This window comes from Canis lupus, chromosome 29, assembly GCF_003254725.2.
Source record: "Canis lupus dingo isolate Sandy chromosome 29, ASM325472v2, whole genome shotgun sequence".
NCBI classification, from domain to species: Eukaryota; Metazoa; Chordata; class Mammalia; order Carnivora; family Canidae; genus Canis; species Canis lupus.
The window spans coordinates 16,738,935-16,758,874 of record NC_064271.1 but is presented as its reverse complement, the minus strand read 5'-3'; the positions used below and the strand labels follow the sequence as shown (position 1 = coordinate 16,758,874).

Below are 19,940 nucleotides of genomic sequence, written 5' to 3'. Positions count from 1 at the left end.
CCCAGGGACACCCCGCGCCCACCCCGGCCACACCCCGCCAGGCCCGCTTCCCTTCCGCGGCTGCCTAACGCTTACTCAGGAGAGCCGGCTTGCGCTGGGGACGACGCACAGAGCCCCAGGGAAGCTCTCCGCAGGCCGAAGAGGTGGCGACGGCCGCCCCGCACCGGAGCACCGTGACAAGCCGAGCGGCCCCGGCTCCGCCTCTTAAGCCGAGCCCTCCTCCCGCCCTTCCCAACGGCGAATGCGGCCCCGCCCCCACGACGGCCGCCGGGGTACCGTCGCGCAGTCGGAGCGCCCCCTCTCGCCCCGGAGGCCGCACAGCAGGCTCGCCTACACGTAGGCTGGCTGTATCTGGCCCTTTGCCTGGTGCCTCTGGTCTGTAGTGGGAGCTGTTAAACCATGAGAAATTCTTTCCAAGCTAAATCGATTCTAGCCCCTCTAGACCTTCCTAGCCGCATTGCTAGCCGCAGCCGCCGTGGAAAAAAAAAGATAGGGGTGACAGGGAAAAAATGTTTGCACACCTCCCCTGCGTATTTCTCCTCTTCCTGGAGTCTGGTCATCAATGTTTTGTCCTGGGGTTTTTTTTTTTTTTTTTTAAGATTTTATTTATTTATTCATGACAGAGACAGAGAGAGAGACAGAGACACAGGCAGAGGGAGAAGCAGGCTCCATGCAGGGAGCCCGACGTGGGACTCGATCCCGGGACTCCAGGATCACGCCCTGGGCCGAAGGCAGGCGCTAAATCACTGAGCCACCCAGGATTCCCCTTTTTATTACTAATTTCAACATGTTCGGTTCCCCCCAATACTGAACGGCCATGTGCCACACGAGAAAAGAGATCTCTAGCTTTCCAGCAGAGGGGAACTAAGAATGCTTTGTCCTAAGTTACTTTGTAAGAGGGTTTTAAAAACAAATTTTCTTCAAATGGAAGTTAATGTCGAAACTGCAGGCAGGGATGTGGATTCAATAATTCTAATGTTTTTAACTATTTGGCACGTACCGTACTAGGAGTGGAGGACACAACCCAGAGCCGCGTCCTGAACTCTTAAGCTTTTAGTGAAAAGAAAAAAATCCAAATAAATACATTATTACAATGCAACGTAACAGTTCTAGAAGCACCTACAGACATTTAGAGACATCTAAAAGGAATCATTATTGGAGAGCGGAAAAAGTCAACATTTCATGGTAGAGATCCCTGAGCTGTTTTTGAAGATGAATTTGAGCTCCCAGGCAAAAAACAAGACAACACAACCGCCAGGGGAGAGTATTTCAAGCAAGGCTGACCACATATGCAAAGTTTCAGGATGATTAAAGATGAAGCAAGCAAGCAAATAAGTGAAATAATTAAACACTGCATTAACTGTTGGGGGAAAAAAAAAGTTGCTGAGATTAATTTGGCCTCGGGGATAGGAAGTGGTCTCACACCTTAAACGAATTGTTAAGAACTGGGTACTGATCTTTTCAAAACACTAAGAGCTCATACAGATGTTAATTTTTACAAACACGACAAAAGACCCTGTCGTAGCCTTCCACGAGTCTCCACAGCTTTCTTGAAATGCCGGAGAACTGCTGTCTTAAGAGACCCTTAGAGCCCAACCAAGGGTCCTTTGAACTTTACGCATGTGCAGTGACTCATCTGGAAGTAAACTGGGATGCCAGGTGTATCTTCGTCTCAACCAGCATCCAAAACTGCTTATGTCTCAAGTTTTTCACAGACATCCTTATTTTTGTAGGCTTTCAACAAACATTTTGTTTAAGGTACCCACACACCCACACGAAAACAGGTCTTTTTTTTTCCCCCAACACAGCCTAAAGAGCTAACCCACTTTTAATATGGCCGAGGCCGCGCCTGCGCAGTGCGAACAAAGAGGACCCGTTCGTTTCTGGCATAACGTTGCCGTGCCCTTCTTCCGGTGCGGAAGGCTATACCATTCTCACGCTCCGTCATTGTGTTTGTCCTAATGCGCGCATATAATTTTCTAAGATAATATGTTCTCGTTTCAGCCACAGGAGGATTCCTCTGTCTCTATTATGTAACCGCTGTTTGTATCGTGGCGTCCCGGAAGCGCTCCCGCCATCCCCGAATGGTCTGTACTGACTTCACCTCCGGTTCTGGGTGTCATGGCTGCCTCGAGAGATTAGTACGAGTTTGCACCTGTGGTGGGAAGGGTCCGAAGCCCACACCCAGGAACCTAGCCGAGTAAAGTTGCGTCTTGGTTGTGGAGGCGACAGCTTCTCGGATTCCACGGCGATGGCGGCGTCCGGGAGTGGTATGGCTCAGAAAACCTGGGAATTGGCCAACAACATGCAGGAAGCCCAGAGTATCGATGAAATCTACAAATACGACAAGAAACAGCAGCAAGAAATACTGGCGGCGAAGCCCTGGACTAAGGAGTGAGGAGGTCCCTGGCGAGACGCAGGGGATGGGAGGGGTGGCGGGAGTTTAGGACACCCAGGGGAGTGGGAGTTGCAGAGGGTGGGAAGCTAGTGTTTTCATGGACAGGGAGAAGAATATGCACCCGGGAAATTTGGGTCCACCTTTTTCTCCGCAAGTAGAGTCAAAGCCCTTCTCCTGGGTCTTGCTTCGATTCCCCTTCTTGTCTCTTTAACCCGTTTGCCTCCAGGGGATGTAAGGGTAAAGGACAAACGATTATAATTTCTCATTTCTCAATATCTATATTGTCATATATATGCCACACACTCTGCCTTAAGCCTTGTGTTGATATACACCTTGTTGAGACCTCTAGCTTATCTGAGACTGGAGACTGCACCCATCTTCAAAAGCCAAGTCAGCCCTGGCGTCTCTAACTATAAGCCATCTTTTAGACATTTATAAATCGATTGTTGATTGCTGATAACTATTTCAGATACAAGGAGGCTCCACCCAGGCTCCCAAAACGTTACTCCACCAGTTAACATGAACTAGAAATTTTATCAATAGAGTTTAAAGCTGTTTGCCCCTTAGCAAATGCCCTGTGTCTCTGGGAATGATGACAAGTGAAGGACTCTACCCACAGCATTTACCCTTAGTGTTAAGGGAGAGTAAAAAGAGCAGTCTTCAAATGGAGAGATAGAAAGGACAGCAGTGATCAACAACAAAACATTCTTCCATGTTTATCGAGTATTTAATATGGGCTGAGCACTGAGCTTAGGAATTTCTATAATATATTATTTAGTCTACATGACAACCCAGTACTGTATTTTCATTCCTTTTTTGGAAATAAGAAAATAAGCAAATACGAGTAACTTACTTCATGATCAGACTGAGGCAGTGAACTCTTAAGTGAGTAATAGACTAAAATTCAAACCTCACAAGTGTCCCTAGTTTGTTGACTGGCCCTAGAAAATTTATGTATCTTCATTTTTTACCTGTAAAAAGAAAATTAGACCCACCCATTGGTGATTTCATAAAGATTAGATGAGATAATGCATTAAAAAGGGTCTACAATGTATGTAATAAGAGCACAATAACTTTTTTTTTCTTTTCCCCAGTGAATAAAGACCCAAGATTAATTCATGTCTTGACTCCCAAGACCAGGTCTCCATATTTTTCAGTTGTGATTGAAATCTGTGGGCAGACATCTTAAAAAGGCTTCTCAGGAAAGAAGAAGGAAAAAAAAGTATGGGAGGGTGGCTTCTTAAACACATTGACCATATTATTAAAGACAGTTTGCTTAACTCTATAACAGGCTATGCATTTAAGGTTGCTATACTATAGACTACCAAATATTTGAAAACTATCCGTGTGCCTTATTGTCTGATTGCGGCTCTAATTATGTTCATCCCAGCGATCTTGAGCTGCATCAGTGAAACGGAAAATGTAATTTTATTCAAGAGTAGTTTAGTCACATATACATATGACAAACTTTTAAATAGTGATCAAAACAGAACTAAAGATATTAGAGCTACTTTTTTCATTTTGAGGCTGATAACACAGAAAGAAACAACACACTGTTCTTTGAGAGTAAAAGATGGGTTAAGGCTAATAACAGCTAGCACTTAATATTAAGTTTTGGTATGTGTGAGGTAGTAAGATAAGCATTTATGTAAATTATTTCACTTTATTTCTTCCTAACAACAAATCTGTGACCTATTCCTATTTACAGATGAGGAAACTAAGGCGTGGGCATGAGGTGATTGTCTCTAGGCAACAGCTAGCATGGCAGGGCAAAGACTCAAACTTAATCAGATGGATGTCAGAGCCCACATTTGGATGTCAGGCCAGAAAGTTAGGCCTGAGAATCTTTAGGCACAACCATCCAACTAGACTCAGAATCAGAGATTTGGTGATTCCAAAATTAATGGAGAAAAAGTCTATTGAATTCTATGTAATTCCTTTCTACTTGAACAGCATATTTAAAACAGCATATTTTAAAAAACTATTTCATACTTTTCCCCTAAAGAAATACTTTGCAGGACCCAACATGTTTTTCATTTCCAGCCCCCTGCAAGAACTCTACTTCCCTTTTCTTTCCCACATTTCTACACTCTTTCCCCTTTCCCATCACTGTAAGTTCCTTCAATACTTGTTTTCTTTACAAAAACTATCTTTGAAATTGTGTTTTATATAAGTTAATTGTGCTGTACTTTTGTTTTGTAGTCACCATTATTTTAAGTACTGCAAAATCTCAGCATTGGCTCTACTGAAAATGGTGATGCATGCCAGATCAGGAGGCAACCTGGAAGTGATGGGCTTAATGCTGGGAAAGGTGGACGGTGAAACCATGATCATTATGGACAGTTTTGCTTTGCCTGTAGAGGGCACTGAAACCCGAGTAAATGCTCAGGCTGCTGCATATGAGTACATGGCTGCGTATATCGAAAACGCCAAACAGGTAAAAATGTTGCTTAAAGTTCAGTAATTCTAAGAGTCTCATGGAGACTCTTGAGTTTCTAAACTTAAACTATCCTCGTTACATAAGGTTTATATTTTATTTTCAACAGTGTCTATGTAAAATGTGTAAGAGGTTAGCATGGATATTTTTAAATAAATTCCCATACTCAAGAGAATAGATCTTAAAAGTTTTCATCATAAGAGAAAAAAAGTTGTACCAAATGTGTGGTGATGGATGTTAACTACGTTTTTTATAATGATCATTTTGCAGTACATACATATAGTGATTCATGATGTACACCTGAACTAATACAATGTTATACATCAATTATATCTCAATAAAAAAAAATTTTTTTTAATTCTCACACTCAGTATCAGATATATGTTTAAAACCAAAATTTGGAAACAACCTAAATGTTCCTGAGTATAAAACTGATTAAGTAGGGATGCCTGGGTGGCTCAGTGGTTGAGCATCTGCCTTCAGCTCAGGGTGTGATCCTGGAGTCCTGGGATCAAGTCCCACATTAAGCTCCTTCTATGGAGCCTGCTTCTCCTCCCTCTGCCTATGTCTCTCTCTCTGTGTGTCTTCGTGAATAAATAAATAAATAAAATCTTAAAAAAAAAAAAGATAGTACACTTGGGACGTCTGGGTAGCTCAGCAGTTGAGCGTCTGCCTTTGGCTCAGGACGTGATCCCGGTCCCAGGATCAGGTCCCACATCAGGCTCCCTACAAGGAGCCTGCTTCTCTGTCTGTGTCTGTCTCTCTTTGTGTGTCTCTCATGAATAAATAAAATCTTAAAAAAAAAAAACTGATTAAATAGATTATGGTATATCCATACAATGAAATGCAAACCAGCCTTTAAGAAAAATAAAAATTGCAATGCCTTGGTTGCTCAGCAGTTGGGTGCATCTGCCTTCAGCTCGGGGCGTGATCCCGGAGTGCCAGGATCGAGTCCCACAACGAGCTTCCTGCATGGAGCCTGCTTCTCCCTCTGCCTGTGTCTCTGTCTCTAATGAACAAATAAATAAAATCTTCGGAAAAAAGAAAAAAAAATTAAAAAATTATCTGTATATTTTATTTACATGGAACAAACCCCACAATATTGTGTCGAGTTGAAAAAACAAAGAGCACTGTACGTGGTATGTCATTATGTGTGTTTCTATTAACTTACATATATGCAAAAATACATCTGCAAGATAGGTATGTAAGCAGCCGGCTATAGAGGTAACATGTGGGCTGAAAAACTGGCTATTGAGGGAAAAGGTGGGAAGGATACTGAATAACCTTACTGTACTAGTATCTTGTTGAAGCTTCAGGTATTATAGTTTGGGTATTATCTATTCAAAATAATCTTTTTTTTTTAACTTGAAAGCCACATTTGCTATCAACTGTTCTGCATGCTATTATTTTACCATAGTGCTATGTAAACAAATAAATGACAAGTGTCTCTAAAATTAAACAGAAACCTCAATCTTTTTTGTCCTCTTAATTTGTTAGGTTGGCCGCCTTGAAAATGCAATTGGCTGGTATCATAGCCATCCTGGCTATGGCTGCTGGCTTTCTGGAATTGATGTTAGTACTCAGATGCTCAATCAGCAGTTCCAGGAACCATTTGTAGCAGTAGTAGTAAGTATTTTTGCAACCAGTCTTATTAAGTTCTTCTTGAAGAATTATTTAAGTAAGTACACTGAGAAATAAAAACTGTAGTAAAGCACAACAGTCTGGTGTCATTATACCTAGGATTGTATCTGAATTCCACCTCTTAGAAGCTGGGACTTATGTCTGAACAAGTTAACTAACCTCTCTGCAACTCTTCCCCCACTCTGTAAGATGAAGGTGATCACAGCACCTAGGTCTCAGTTCTCTGCACATAGTAGGCATTCAGTAATATTGACTGAATTGAGTAACTCAGGAATTGATAGAGCAGCTCTTGCTATGCTTAGAGTGGTTTAGATGCAATCCAGATTACTATGAGAAAGGTAGAAATTGTTCATCTAATAAAAAAACTTTCGAAAAAGAGATGAGCAAAACTTCAAATAACATTCTTCAATAGTATAATAACTAGATATAATTTCTATTAACTATGAGAATTCTGTACTCAACCACTTTATTCAACTTCTTTGGTATTTGGTTTGGTTATTTTCTTTCCTACTCTATTCCTTTTTCATTATTTTAATCAATGTTGGTGTGTGTGTGTGTCTGTGTGTGTGTCGTATGCATGCATAGTGTTATATATATCATATGTATTTCTAAGTTTAATGTTTAAACAAATGGAAGTATATAAAAATTTTATAACCAGCAGATGATAAATATATGTTTCTTTTAGATTGACCCAACAAGAACAATATCTGCAGGGAAAGTGAATCTTGGAGCCTTTAGGACATACCCAAAGGTAATTTTTAAAATTCGAAGTCCTTTTAATTTTTTAAATGACTCCTTTTTAAGTCATGTTATGCTTAATATTCTTTTTGTCCTAAAACAATTTGATAATATTTACAAAATAGTCAACCAACACAAATTGTCTTAAGCGAAAGATAACACATTTGTGCTATATATTGCTAAGAAAGCAGTTTTTATTTGTTAATAAGTCTCTTTGTGCCCATGACATTCTGACAGGTACTTCACAAACAAGCTAATACATCTATTTCCTTCCCTGTAATCTGAAATAAATATTAACCTATGTGTACATCCTCTAAGGACAAGAAAAATGAATCTGTAAACCAAATCCAACCATCAACCACCAAATGGGGTTGAGGGAAAGTAAAAGCAATATATAAATATATAATATATATACATATATTTTATATATATATATACTTTGTACTGGAATGTTTAAGTTCAATACATGGCTCCTCAAAATTAATGTTTCTATAAATGGAAAGCTGCATAGAAAGTTTTTTTTTTTTCTGTGTGTGTGTGTGTATATGTGGCTTTTTTTTTTTTAATCTTCTATTTTCTTCATTTTTGTTGAGGGCTACAAACCCCCTGATGAAGGACCTTCTGAGTACCAGACTATCCCACTAAATAAAATAGAAGACTTTGGTGTACATTGCAAACAGTAAGTCATTTTTAAATGTATCTGATGCCACAATCATCGTAAGAAATCTTAGTCCAAGCCCCTAATTTTACAGATGAGAATAAAAGTTCAGATGAATGCATTTCATAATCCTTTTAAAATTGTAGGAAGAATATAAAACTTGATAGGATAATGTTTGAATTTTTATTAATAATTGTTTTAAGGTAACATGTTATTTACCTTTCACACAACCATAAACATATCAATGTACAAGATACTTGGCTCATTAATGAAATTAACAACTGAAAGAAGTTTTATTCAGGGCCAGCCTGATACTACCTTATCCGTAAGCCCACAGAGTGTCCCAAGTTCCATTCATTCATTTCTTTCTTTCTGAGAGAGATTGAGAAAATGCAGGAGCAGGAGGAAGGAGCAGAGGGAAAGGTAGAAGCAGACTCCCTGACTATCTGAGGACCCCGAGATCAAGGCTTCAGCTGAAGGCAGCCACTTAACCTACTGAGCCACCCAGGCACCCCTCAAGTTCCATTTAGCAAAACTTCATCGTAAACATTTTCACTCCAAAATTTAAAGAAGCCATACTGAAACCAATGAATTATATACTTTTTTTTTTAAAAAAAAAAGAATTATATACTTTTTTTAAAATAGTGAGGGCTAAGGTACATGAAATTACATCTCAGTTTTTAAAAGTGTTAAACCAATGATAATGGTTTTCTCCACTTTCTAAGTATATCTTGCCACCTCACATTGACCCACCCACTACATTCTGGAGCCTGAACCAAAGCACTAGCCTTCTAACTAGGCTTCCAACTTCTTCCATTCACCCCTTTAAAGGTCTTTTGTCAGCCAAACTGATTCTGTTAAAATGTAAGTCAGATCAAATTCCTCCTTCTCCAGAATGATTTCCTGTATCATACTCCTTACCTTGGGCTACACAGCCCTATGTGATCTGTCCATACTACCTTTCTGAGCTCATCTCCTATCACTAAACCTTTGCTCTCTCCAGTCCAGCCATAGTGGCCTCCTAACGGTTGTCAGATGTGCCAGGCAGCTTTCTGCCTCTGGGCCTTTGCACGCTATTCTCTCTGCTGGGAAAATTATTCCTTATTTCCATGAGGCTCACTAACTACTTCAGTCATGGAGTATCTGTTTAAGGATCACCTTAACAAAAAAAAAAGAAAAAAAAAGGATCACCTTAACAGAATGTTCACTGGTCACCCTGTCTAAAATAACACCATCCAATCACTCTGTGTTACAGTTTCCCTGCTTTATTTTTCTCCTTAGCACTTGTCACCACCTAAGTTTTTGCTTTCTTGCTATTGATTCCATTATGTGAACCTCATGACAGTAGACTTAGTTCACCACAGTATCCTAACATTTAAACAGGGCATGGCATATAGAAGGGTGGGCACCCCTCCAAAAAAGTTACCTAAATGATTATCTAGGGTACCCTTTTTCCATAGTTCCTATCCAACCTTTAGGAAAACCTTGACTACCCATGTGCTCTTATTTTTCTGTTCAGAAATTTTTAGAAAATTCTAGAATTTCTAAAATTGAGTTTTAAAATATATCAGTCATCCCTGACATTTTTGGGAAAAAATTCTTTTTTATTTTTCAGTTAGAGACTTGGAAATAAATCACATAATTTGCCCTACTGGAAAAAAAATTTAAACCATTCCAGTTTGAGAGAATTGCTCCTAAGCATGGAAACACCTTTGCTGTGATACTTTCTCAGAATAATAGTCAATTTTTTTTTTCATTTATATTGAGTTATAGCGGTAGAAAAAGCTTACACCATTAATACCTACACTACTTTTCTCAACTACCAACAGTAACTTTTGAAACAAGACTGAGGCAGTCTGTGCATTCTATTTTACTGAAATACAAGTCCGTTGGAGAATAGCCACTTTCTAGTTATCTACATTGCTAGAGTCTAGAATTTTGAACCTGGAATTGCTAGGATATTCCAAAATGTTCTCTTGGGATCAGTTCCTAAATAAGAGAAAATAAATTTTTTCATAGGGCAAATAAGAATTTATTTTTGTTTAAAATCTTTAATGAAACATAGTGCCAGGTCGAAAGAGCAGGGGTTTAAAGCAGACTGCTTATAGATCCATTTCCTAAATTATTTAGTGATGAGGTATTATTTGCAGTTTACATTGTTTTTTCTTTCCTACCTTAAATTCCACAAATATTGCACAAAGTCTGTTTAAAACATAGAATATAATGTAGATATTAAATATTTTTAACCTTGAAGAACCTTAATGAAAATAGGACACAAAGTGTTGGTTTTTTTTTTTTAAGTTAGCTTATATGTTGTCAGTATTCATGTAGGAACATGGTTTAAAGAGTAAAATGGTTCTATGACGCTTAATTATGAAAAACAACAATTTTGTACCATTCCCTTTCTCATTCTCCAAGGCAGCCACTGAAACTATTATAGTTATTCCTGTAAATATTTACCCCGTATCTTCAAACAACATGCTGATGGTGCTACTTGTTGATTTTCAGTCCTAGGCAGTATCTATTATTGACTTCCCCTACAGAAGATGAAGATTTAGCTCCACAAATAATTTTGAATGTTCTTCTTGTTTTCAACTCTACTACTGAGATGTGCAGCTAATCACTACATATTAGACAAAAAATTTCACTGCATCAACCTGTGGAATTAAAACAGCAATTACATTAAGGTGATGCATAAATTTTAAAACAAACTCTTACTCTAGAACCTCATTTGAGTTCTCTTATTTTCTATCCTTTATAAATCCAAATATCTGTTGCTTTATTCATCCTCTCATCTCTTTTTTCCTCAAGTATCAGAGATACAACCTCCTTCTTTCTAAGGCTGACCTTTCTACTTGAGCCCCTCATCCTGTCCCGATAGCTAATCCCCATACTCCTAGGATCTCACTTCTTAAATACTCTTTAATGTCTATAGTCTGGATGTATGATACAACTTTTCATATCCTTTCTCTATCACTTACTAGTTATATGGCTTTGAGTAGAGTCTTTGTCTCTAAATGTTTGTCTATAGACTGGGAATAATAAATGCTTTGTGTGTATGGTTATAGGACTAAATGAGAATATGTAAAGCACCCAAGAAATAATAGGTGCTCAAGAAATACACTATTCCCCTTCACATTTCATTAGCCATGTCCTATCATTCTTCAGACCTGCACAGGTATCTTAACCTTGCAAAGACCCTCACTTAATTCTGATGTCTTAAATTCTTATTCTTTATTATTTCTTCACTCCCAAATTGAATCAACAAGCATTTCTTATTGTGTCCACATGTCCTTATCTTTATCACTAACCTGAGTCTGAGCCTTTCCCTCTTCACATCTGCTGGGCTGCAATAGTATCCTTTGTGGTCTCCCTGCCTACTATTTGGTTTCTCTGCAACACATCCTATCACAAGCCAGCTTTCTTAAAAAAAAAAAAAAAAAAAAGGTGTTTCTTAAAACACCTCTTTGGCCATATCATTGCTCTGCTCAAACACCTTCCGTGAGTCCTCACTACCTAGAAAATAAAGTTTAAATGTCTTTTTTTTTTTAAGTTTGTATTAAGTTCCAGTTAGTTAACATATAGCATAATATTAGTTTCAGGTGTACAATATAGTGATTTAGCGCTTACATACAACACCCAGTGCTCATCACAAGAACCTTCCTTAATCCCCATCACCTATTTCACCCATCCTCCTACCCATGCAGTTTAAATTTCATACCCTTTTATGTAATATCTACCACCAAATAGACCCCAACAAAGCTTTCTTGTTTCCCCTCACATAATTACACTACTCTTGCTTAACTGTCCAGTCATTTACTTACTATTCTTTCATGACTTTTGTATTTTTGAGTCAATTTTCCCTGCCTAATGCCCTCCTTGATGTCAACATATCTACACCATGGACTCATGTAAGGGTTACTCTCAGTCCTGCCTTCTTCCTAGGGCTTCTAGAGCAGTTCTGTCTACATTAAGAGTATTCATTATCTCTAACATTTAATTGGTAAGTGATTAATTTTATACATGACTATAACATCACTTATTGTTAGTTAGTATATACCATTACATTTAATTTTGTGGATTCATACCACATCTCTCCTATAAATAGTAGTAAGCTCCTTAAGGTAAAAAAAAAAGTCCCCTTTCTTCATATCCACTGATGTACAGAACCTAGTGAGATATTTAAATATTTATTACTTTAAAAATACATATTTTCAATACATGTAACCAAACATTTCTTGCTCTCACTGATTATAAAATAGGCACCTTTGGTAGCAGTATTTTTTTTTAAAGATTTTATTTATTCAAGGGAGACACAGAGAGGCAGAGACACTGGCAGAGGGAGAAGCAGGCTTCTCGTGGGGAGTCTGATGCAGGACTCCATTCCAGGACCCCGGGATCATGACCTGAGCCAAAGGCAGACGCTTAACCACTGAGCCACCCAGGCACCCTGGAAGCAGTATTTTTTGTTGTTGTTGTTGATGTTCTTAATTTTTTTTAGGCATCCTAATGATTCTAATTTAAGGTTTGCTTTCCCAAAAAGCAATAGGTCCTACTTAGGAGATTAGAAAAGGAGAAATTGGAAAGCCACATGTCATTTTCAGTATTTAAAAAGCCTATCAAAAATTATCATTGACTCTACAGAGGCAGTACATTAAGTTTATGTGCTATTGGCTAGAATTTATGAACTCAACATGGATAAACATATGTCATACAGAAGTGTTGACTGGTTATTGATAAGTTTTGGGGAATTTCTGGGCTCTACAGCGGGAAGAAATATAATACAAGAAAGTTCAGTTAACAGAAGATTTGAAACCACGCCTCTGAAGAGTAAGGAAACCATGGTTACCTATTGTTCTATTGGACTAAAAACTAAAACATAACTATGTGGATATAAAATGTAATTCACTTAAATTTGACCATAACTTATATGATATGGTTGAATTTTAATTAATTTTACTTACTAAATGTGTCCTTTTGTTTCATAGATATTATGCCTTAGAAGTCTCATATTTCAAATCCTCATTGGATCGCAAATTGCTTGAGCTTTTGTGGAATAAATACTGGGTGAATACACTGAGTTCCTCTAGTTTGCTTACTGTAAGTACTCTATTTCCAAGGGATGCATTTGAATTTTATCTAAGCTACATAAGTTATATAATATCTGAAACTTTTTTTCATAGAAAAGCTGTATCTGATTTGGCCAAGACACTAGGGCTGGGGTCAGATTCTGCACATGACCAGAGCTGGATTGGGATAGTAGGCCAAGCCAAGATCTGTGTCACATACCATTCAGACGAAGTCCAAATGACAAATACATGTGGCCAGATGAGGGTGAAATCTGCCCCTGCCTTAAAGATACAGAGAGAAAAATGCAAATACTGCTTTTTGTTTTGTCAGGTGACTCAGGTAGGACCCCAGTTACAAGTGACAGGAGACCAAACCAAAATGGCCTAAAAAAAGAATCTTTTAAGCAAAGTAGGACTTACTTCAGGAGTAGGACTTACTTCAGGTATAGCAAGTTTATATTCAAACAATATTTTAAGGTCTTGGTTTTTCTGTCTCAGCTTTGCTTTCATGTCAGTTGGCTTCAGTTTTGGGCTTCATGTGAAAACAATATAGCAGGGGTGCCTGGGTGGCCCCTACAGTTCAGCATCCAACTCTTGGCTTTGGCTCTGGTTCTAATCTCAAGGGCATGAGATTGAGCCACCTGCTCAGGCTCTGCACTCAGTGCAGAGTCTGCTTGGGGCTCTATCTCCCTCTGACCCTCCCATTCATGCTCTTTCTCTATAAACTAAATAAATCTTTTTTTTTTTTTAAAGAAAACAAGATTAACTTCAGACCTTCCAGCCTCTCAGTTTCTCACTTTCAGGCTCAAAAGAGAAGGTCAAGATACACATACTCATGCATAACCACAGGCAAAACGTCTATTGTGTCTGAGCTTTATTTAGGTCACATGCCCATCCTTAAACCTTCTCTGGGCCAAGAGAATGAACACCATGACAGTCTGTGCCAGGGCAAGTACCTCACAGCTGGGCTAGGGTAGAAAAAACTCTTACAGGGGATCCCTGGTGGCTCAGCGGTTTAGTGCCTGCGTTCGGCCCAGGGTATAGTCGTGAAATCCCAGGATCGAGTCCCACGTCGGTCTCCCTGCATGGAGCCTGCTTCTCTCTCCACTTGTGTCACTGCCCCTCTCTCTGTGTCTCATGAATGGATAAATAAAATCTTTAAAAGAAAAAGAAAAAACTCTTACAGGAGCACATGGACTAAGAATTAGGAAGAGTTGTCCCCAGAAGGAAATCAGAATATCATTAACTAAAGTAGCAGCAGATACTAGGCAGCAAAAAATAAAATCACTATGTGATTTTTTTTCCAATATATCATTAAAACCTAACATAATATTTTACAAGCTTCTGTCTAGAGCTTAGTCATTAACAGTTGCTTTTCCTTTTTTTTTTTTTAAGAGGGCCCCCTCACATAGTATGTAGTACAGCATAATGGTTAGAACCACAGAATTTGGTATAAGATAAATTCAGTTCAAAAACAACACTGGCACTTTACTAATTGTGTGACCTTCAGAAAGTTATTTAATGAGATTGAGCCTTTTTTGGGGTTCAGTGATAATAATCCCTACATCACGAAGAATGCTGAGAATTAAATGAAATTCTTTTTCTTTTTTTTTTTTTTAGGATTTTATTTATTCATGAGAGACACAGAGAGAGAGGCAGAGACGCAGGCAGAGGGAGAAGCAGGCTCTCCATAGTGAGCCTGCTGCAGAACTTGATCCCAGGACCCTGGGATCACAATCTGAGCCAAAGGCAGACGTTCAACCACTGAACCACCCAGGCGTCCCTGAAATTCTTTATATAAAGCAGTTAACAAAGTGCCTGGCATATAATAAAGCCTCAATAAGCTATTATTATTTTTTGTGTGGTTCATAGGAAAAGGCCTCCCTTAAGCATATTTTCTATGATTTTATTTTTTTAAAGGTTTTATTTATTTAGAGAGCATATGTGTGTGTGTGTGAGAGAGAGAGGGAGAGAGAGAGAGAGAATCCCAAGCAGACTGTAAGCATGGAGCTTAACATAGGGCTCAAGCCCACCACCCTGAGATCAAGCTGAAACCACAAGTTGACACTTAGCCTGACTGAGCCACCCAGGCAACCCTTTCTGTGATTTTAAATAGAGCTCTGACAGGCTTTCTGTTCTTATTTCATAACCTCAACAGTCAGAAGTAGCAAATTAAAAGGAAAGAAAGTAATCATTACAGCAAAGATGAATTGCTTCCTTTGTGCCATATGCTGCTAAATGCTTTGTATGAGTTGTTTCCTTAGAGGCAAGTATACTAATGAGAGCCAGAAGTGACACATGATGGCAAAGGAAGAAAACGCTAAGACCAGAGCAGTCTGAACCTTTGTGTAAAGGCAAACAGCTCTACCTACTCAGCCTGTGATTATTGAGGTCATTAATAATCAAGAAAAGGTTCTATTTTTTTCTTTTTTGTGTTTGTATATATGGTACATTGCAGCATCTTAAGAAAAAATTTATAGGACACCCAGTTTGCTCAGTCGGTTAATTAATCTGCCTTCAGCTCAGGTCAGGATCCCAGGGTCCTGGGATGGAGCCCCACATCAGGCTCCCTGCTCAGCGGGGTCTGCTTCTCTTTCACTCTCTCTGCCCCTCCCCTCTCTTATACACACACTCTTTCTCTCTTTCTCATAAACCATTAAAATCTTTCTCTCAAACCAATAAAATCTTAAAAATTAAAAAAAATTATAAATGTTCAGTGCATCTCTTTCTCTAGCTAAAGCATATAACCCAAAAGCTACCAGAAAAAAAGTTCTTTTCTGTTTTAAGAAATTAGTCCCTGTATTCATTTTCTGTTAAAATGTAATTGATGACAGTTTTTTATGAAAAAAAATGACATCTTTTCTGATTTAAGAAATTAGTTCCCTGTATTCATTTTCTGTTGTTTAAAATGTAATTGTTGTCATTTTTTTCATTAAAAAACTGTCATACTAAATGCTGAAATTTCAACAAGAACAAATAACAAAATTAGCTAACAATTATTAAGCCTTTACCAGGTGTAATGGACAGTCCTCAGAGCTTTATATACTTTATATACATTACTTAATTTAGTCTTCACAATAACCTTTATGTAGAAATTATCATTGTCCTCTTCCCATTTTCAGAAGACGATAAAAGCACAGGAAAGTAAGGGAGTTCTCCCAAGGCCTCCCAGCTAATCAGTAGCAGAGCCACAACTGAGACTCAGGCCTGTGTACTTCAAAGCCTCTCATAATAACAAATATTAGATTTAATGAGTCAAAAAGAATAATTCCAAATTTAATCTTAAAATTATAAAAGGGGGAAAACTCTACACTTGAACTGCTTGAACTCTGGAGTCAGTTTTTACAAGTAAATGTGATTTCTTCAGTGACCATCACACATTTCATGTTGGAATTCTTTGTAAATGAAACATTCTAGATAGAAAAAACTACATTAAAAAATACATATGTATATATTAACACACACACACACACTAACAAAATACCATTTCCCCTACAGAATGCAGACTATACCACTGGTCAGGTCTTTGATTTGTCTGAAAAATTAGAACAGTCAGAAGCCCAGCTGGGACGAGGAAGTTTCATGTTGGGTTTAGAAACACATGACAGAAAGTCTGAAGACAAACTTGCCAAAGCTACAAGAGACAGGTAAGAGCAAATCTATTCCTGCCCCTAAATAGTTCCTTTTGTTTCAAAATTTGCACATTATAATAGGATTCGAACTCCTTAAGTTTCAGCTTACTTACAACTTGGAATGGTACCTGAATATTAACTTCTTAGGGACCTTTAAGAGTTGTCAAATGCAAATTATAACTTAGAGAATTTAGGTAAAAACATTAAAGGCTTAAATATCTAAGTAATAGAATGAAAAACTACCAATCATGTTTTCTAGATCTAACTAGAAAGTGTAATAAAGAAAACCAATCCATCATTGGATCTTATTAAAAAAAAAATTCGGGATCCCTGGGTGGCGCAGCGGTTTGGCGCCTGCCTTTGGCCCAGGGCGCGATCCTGGAGACCGGGATCGAATCCCACGTCGGGCTCCCAGTGCATGGCGCCTGCATCTCCCTCTGCCTGTGTCTCTGCCCCTCTCTCTCTCTCTCTCTGTGTGTGTGACTATCATAAATAAATAAAAAAAAAAAAAAAAAAAAATTCTACAAAAGGATGTTCAAATCTATTCTAAATCATCTCTTGAGGGATTATGTTGAGCTTTCCCAAATTCATAAAATTTCACATTTTTATGAAGTTTTAAGTCCCTAAATATCACAGAAATGATTGCATCTCTGTACTGAAATTATCCTAAATACAGTGATTTAATGTCCCAAATTTCACTACCAGGAATTTTTCAGGAACAAACTTGGAATGTGTTCTCTTGATAACTTAGGAAATAATCAGGTGGCCATTCAGGTGCAGAAGATTGGGAATTCTACCTAAATAACATTTACTTTTCACAACAGTTTGAAATTTGATATGGTAATTAGGGGGCAGAGAGTAAGGAAAAACAATGTTGACATCTATATAGACTGATACCTTGGTATCTTAAAAACTGGACTAGTCAATAGGAAAGAGAAGGTAAGGTAAAATGTGTCAGGAGCAGAAGCCAGTTTGAGTAAAATTATCTCATTATTTTCCTTGAGTTTTTAGAAGGTATAGAGCTAGTGGCCTGGATAAAAATTCTTTCTTCAATATTAGGTCTCATTTTTGGTACCTTGACTAAGTGTATGTTTTTGCTCATCTATATATTCTTTGTGATTTGTAACTTTATCTACATTTATATCTCAGTTCTTTAACAAGCAAAAATTTCACAATGGTTATATCTCCAATTACATAAAAAGAAAAGTAGGAAAGACCAAAGTAGTAGTACAAAAGTAGAAAATTTTCCTTTTTTTGGATAACTTCATAAGAACTGTATCTCTTCTGAATAGTGTGGGGTTTTATTGTTTTTTGCTTTTTATTTTTTATCTGTTCTAAAATCTCACCCACTGTAACTCTATTTGAAGGATGTTTGTGATTATTTCAGAAAAAAAGCATAGGATTCTTTATAATCTCTTTTTTAATTATTCTAAGTAATAATAAGGAATAACAAATTTCAGTATATTTTAGGAATTATTCTATAATTATGAATTACATATAATTTCAGTCACTTTCCAAGACAGAACTTTTCCCAAAAACTGTTGATAAGTAACAAAATTAACTGTTATGAATTATATCAAATTTTACACTCTTCTCTCAAGAAGGTTCTAGTAAATACAGTTGACTCTTGAACAGTGTGGGTTTGAACTACATGGGCCCACTTATACATGGGGTTTTTTCTATAAATACAGTACAGTAATATAAATGTAGATTTTAGTACTTCTCTCTAGTTTGTTGTAAAAATACAGTATATAATACATGTAATATACAAAATATGTGTTCATTAACTGTTTATGGTATTGTTAGGCTTCCCATCCACACTAGGCTATTAGTGGTTAAGTTTGGGGAGAGTCAGAAGTTATATATGAATTTCAAACTGTGTAGAGGATTTGGTATCCCCCTAATTCCCATGTTGTTCAAGGGTCAAGTGTAATGAATGAAATGGTTAAAAGACATGTAGAAGGCTAAAAATCACCAGAGTAAACTGTAAATTGTTGTGGTTTCTGGAGTATGAATAGAAATGAAAATTATTGGGGGTATAAGGATGGAAAAGGGGGGGGACTTGCATGATCAAAACAGTTTTCAGTTCTTGTGACATTATGTGATGTGTTTTTTTCTTTCCAGCTGTAAAACTACCATAGAAGCTATCCATGGATTGATGTCTCAGGTTATTAAGGATAAACTGTTTAATCAAATTAACGTCTCTTAAACAATCACTAAGTAGTACTTTTGACTCAAAGCCAGTATAAGAAAAAATACTTAAGTAACACTTTAAAACCAGTTACCAAAACTGATTAGAAGTATAAGGTGCTCTGAAGTGTCCTGAATATTAACATCGTGTAATAAAACTCTTTAAAATGAAATTGTTCTTTTGTTATTTTGTGGAAGTCGTTACATTATTTTCCAAGTATCCTTTACTGTTCTTGAATATAAAGGAAAGAAACATTTATTGGAACCTTCCTATTTTTTTAAAGAGTCTTGCCCTCCCCCCCCAAAAAAAAGAGTCATGCCCATCTAAGTTGAAGAATTTCAGCACTTCATTTGCCATACTGATTATCAGAGCCACTTTTCAATTCACCTATACCTTCTTTTGGTAGTCCATTAGTAAAAATATAATGTTAACATTTTTATGTTCTTATGAAATGTTAACCATGTCACATCATAAATTATTTTCCTAAAAATTAAATAACTTAAGACAGAACCTAACATAGGTTATCTAATCCATTCAAATATACCAAGTACCTTTACTGCATAGGCCATTTTACTCTGCAGATAATTCTGAACAAGAGAGACAAGGCCACTGTCATGTTCTCATGGAACCTACCATGGAGGCTAAAGCTAAGGGAGAAACAGTGTGCTAGGAAACTCAGGAGGAACACTTATACCAGGGAGGAGTTACCCAGGCAGACTTCCAGAAGGAAGTGACCTAACATAAAGCTGAAATTTGAAAGATGGGAGGACTAGCTAAAAAAGCATAATGGGGAGGCAAGAGAGTAAGAGAATGTAGATAGCAACCTGTAGAAGGCCAGAGGCAGAGAGCAAGAACCTAGTACCTTCAAGAACTGATACTCAAAAAACAAAAAAAAAAAAAAGAACTGATACTCAGACCTGAACATAACAAGAGATGACTTTAATCGGTAAGATGAGGGTAGATTCTGCAGAGGCGCTTTGGACTTCTATTCTAACATCAATAGGATGTTAAAGAGTTAAACAGCAGAAATGTACTAGATTGATGTTTCTAAGAGTACTCTTAAGAGATTGAGGGTGAGAGCTGGCTGAAAGCAAATGAAATGACTTGTGGAAAACAAAGAGTGAAAAGACCAGACAAATCATGGAAGCATCAATTATAAAAATAGGCTGAGAAGAA

General features: G+C 37.6%; 2 protein-coding genes across 34 annotated transcripts in view; one reads left to right on the top strand and one right to left on the bottom strand.

Moving 5' to 3' along the window:
* The window catches only part of CSPP1 (centrosome and spindle pole associated protein 1), a 177,504-nt gene extending 177,263 nt beyond the window's left edge, over positions 1 to 241 (bottom strand). For 23 of the 29 annotated variants that reach the window (XR_007406979.1, XR_007406981.1, XR_007406977.1 and 20 more), the window contains exon 1: positions 76 to 208. The gene's annotated coding sequence lies outside the window, so the exon portion shown is untranslated. Of the gene's footprint in view, positions 1 to 75 lie in introns of all 29 variants that reach the window. The other 6 variants (XM_025477911.3, XM_025477912.3, XM_035708378.2 and 3 more) reach the window with 4 other exon arrangements.
* Positions 242 to 1,865: 1,624 nt separating this feature from the next.
* Positions 1,866 to 18,936, top strand: COPS5 (COP9 signalosome subunit 5). 5 transcript variants are annotated; one of them, XM_049103756.1, is made up of 9 exons: positions 1,866 to 1,913; positions 2,005 to 2,394; positions 4,601 to 4,835; positions 6,333 to 6,458; positions 7,162 to 7,227; positions 7,808 to 7,893; positions 12,861 to 12,972; positions 16,440 to 16,588; positions 18,698 to 18,936. In XM_049103756.1, exons 2-9 carry the CDS (start codon positions 2,252 to 2,254, stop codon positions 18,780 to 18,782), a joined length of 1,002 nt encoding a protein of 333 aa, XP_048959713.1. In that variant the 5' UTR covers positions 1,866 to 1,913; positions 2,005 to 2,251; the 3' UTR covers positions 18,783 to 18,936. The 5 variants fall into 5 exon arrangements, with proteins under 5 accessions (XP_048959713.1, XP_025333704.1, XP_048959712.1 ...); XM_025477919.3 differs by having other exon boundaries at positions 1,867 to 1,913; positions 6,333 to 6,461; XM_049103755.1 differs by having other exon boundaries at positions 1,896 to 2,394.
* Positions 18,937 to 19,940: the final 1,004 nt, after the last annotated feature.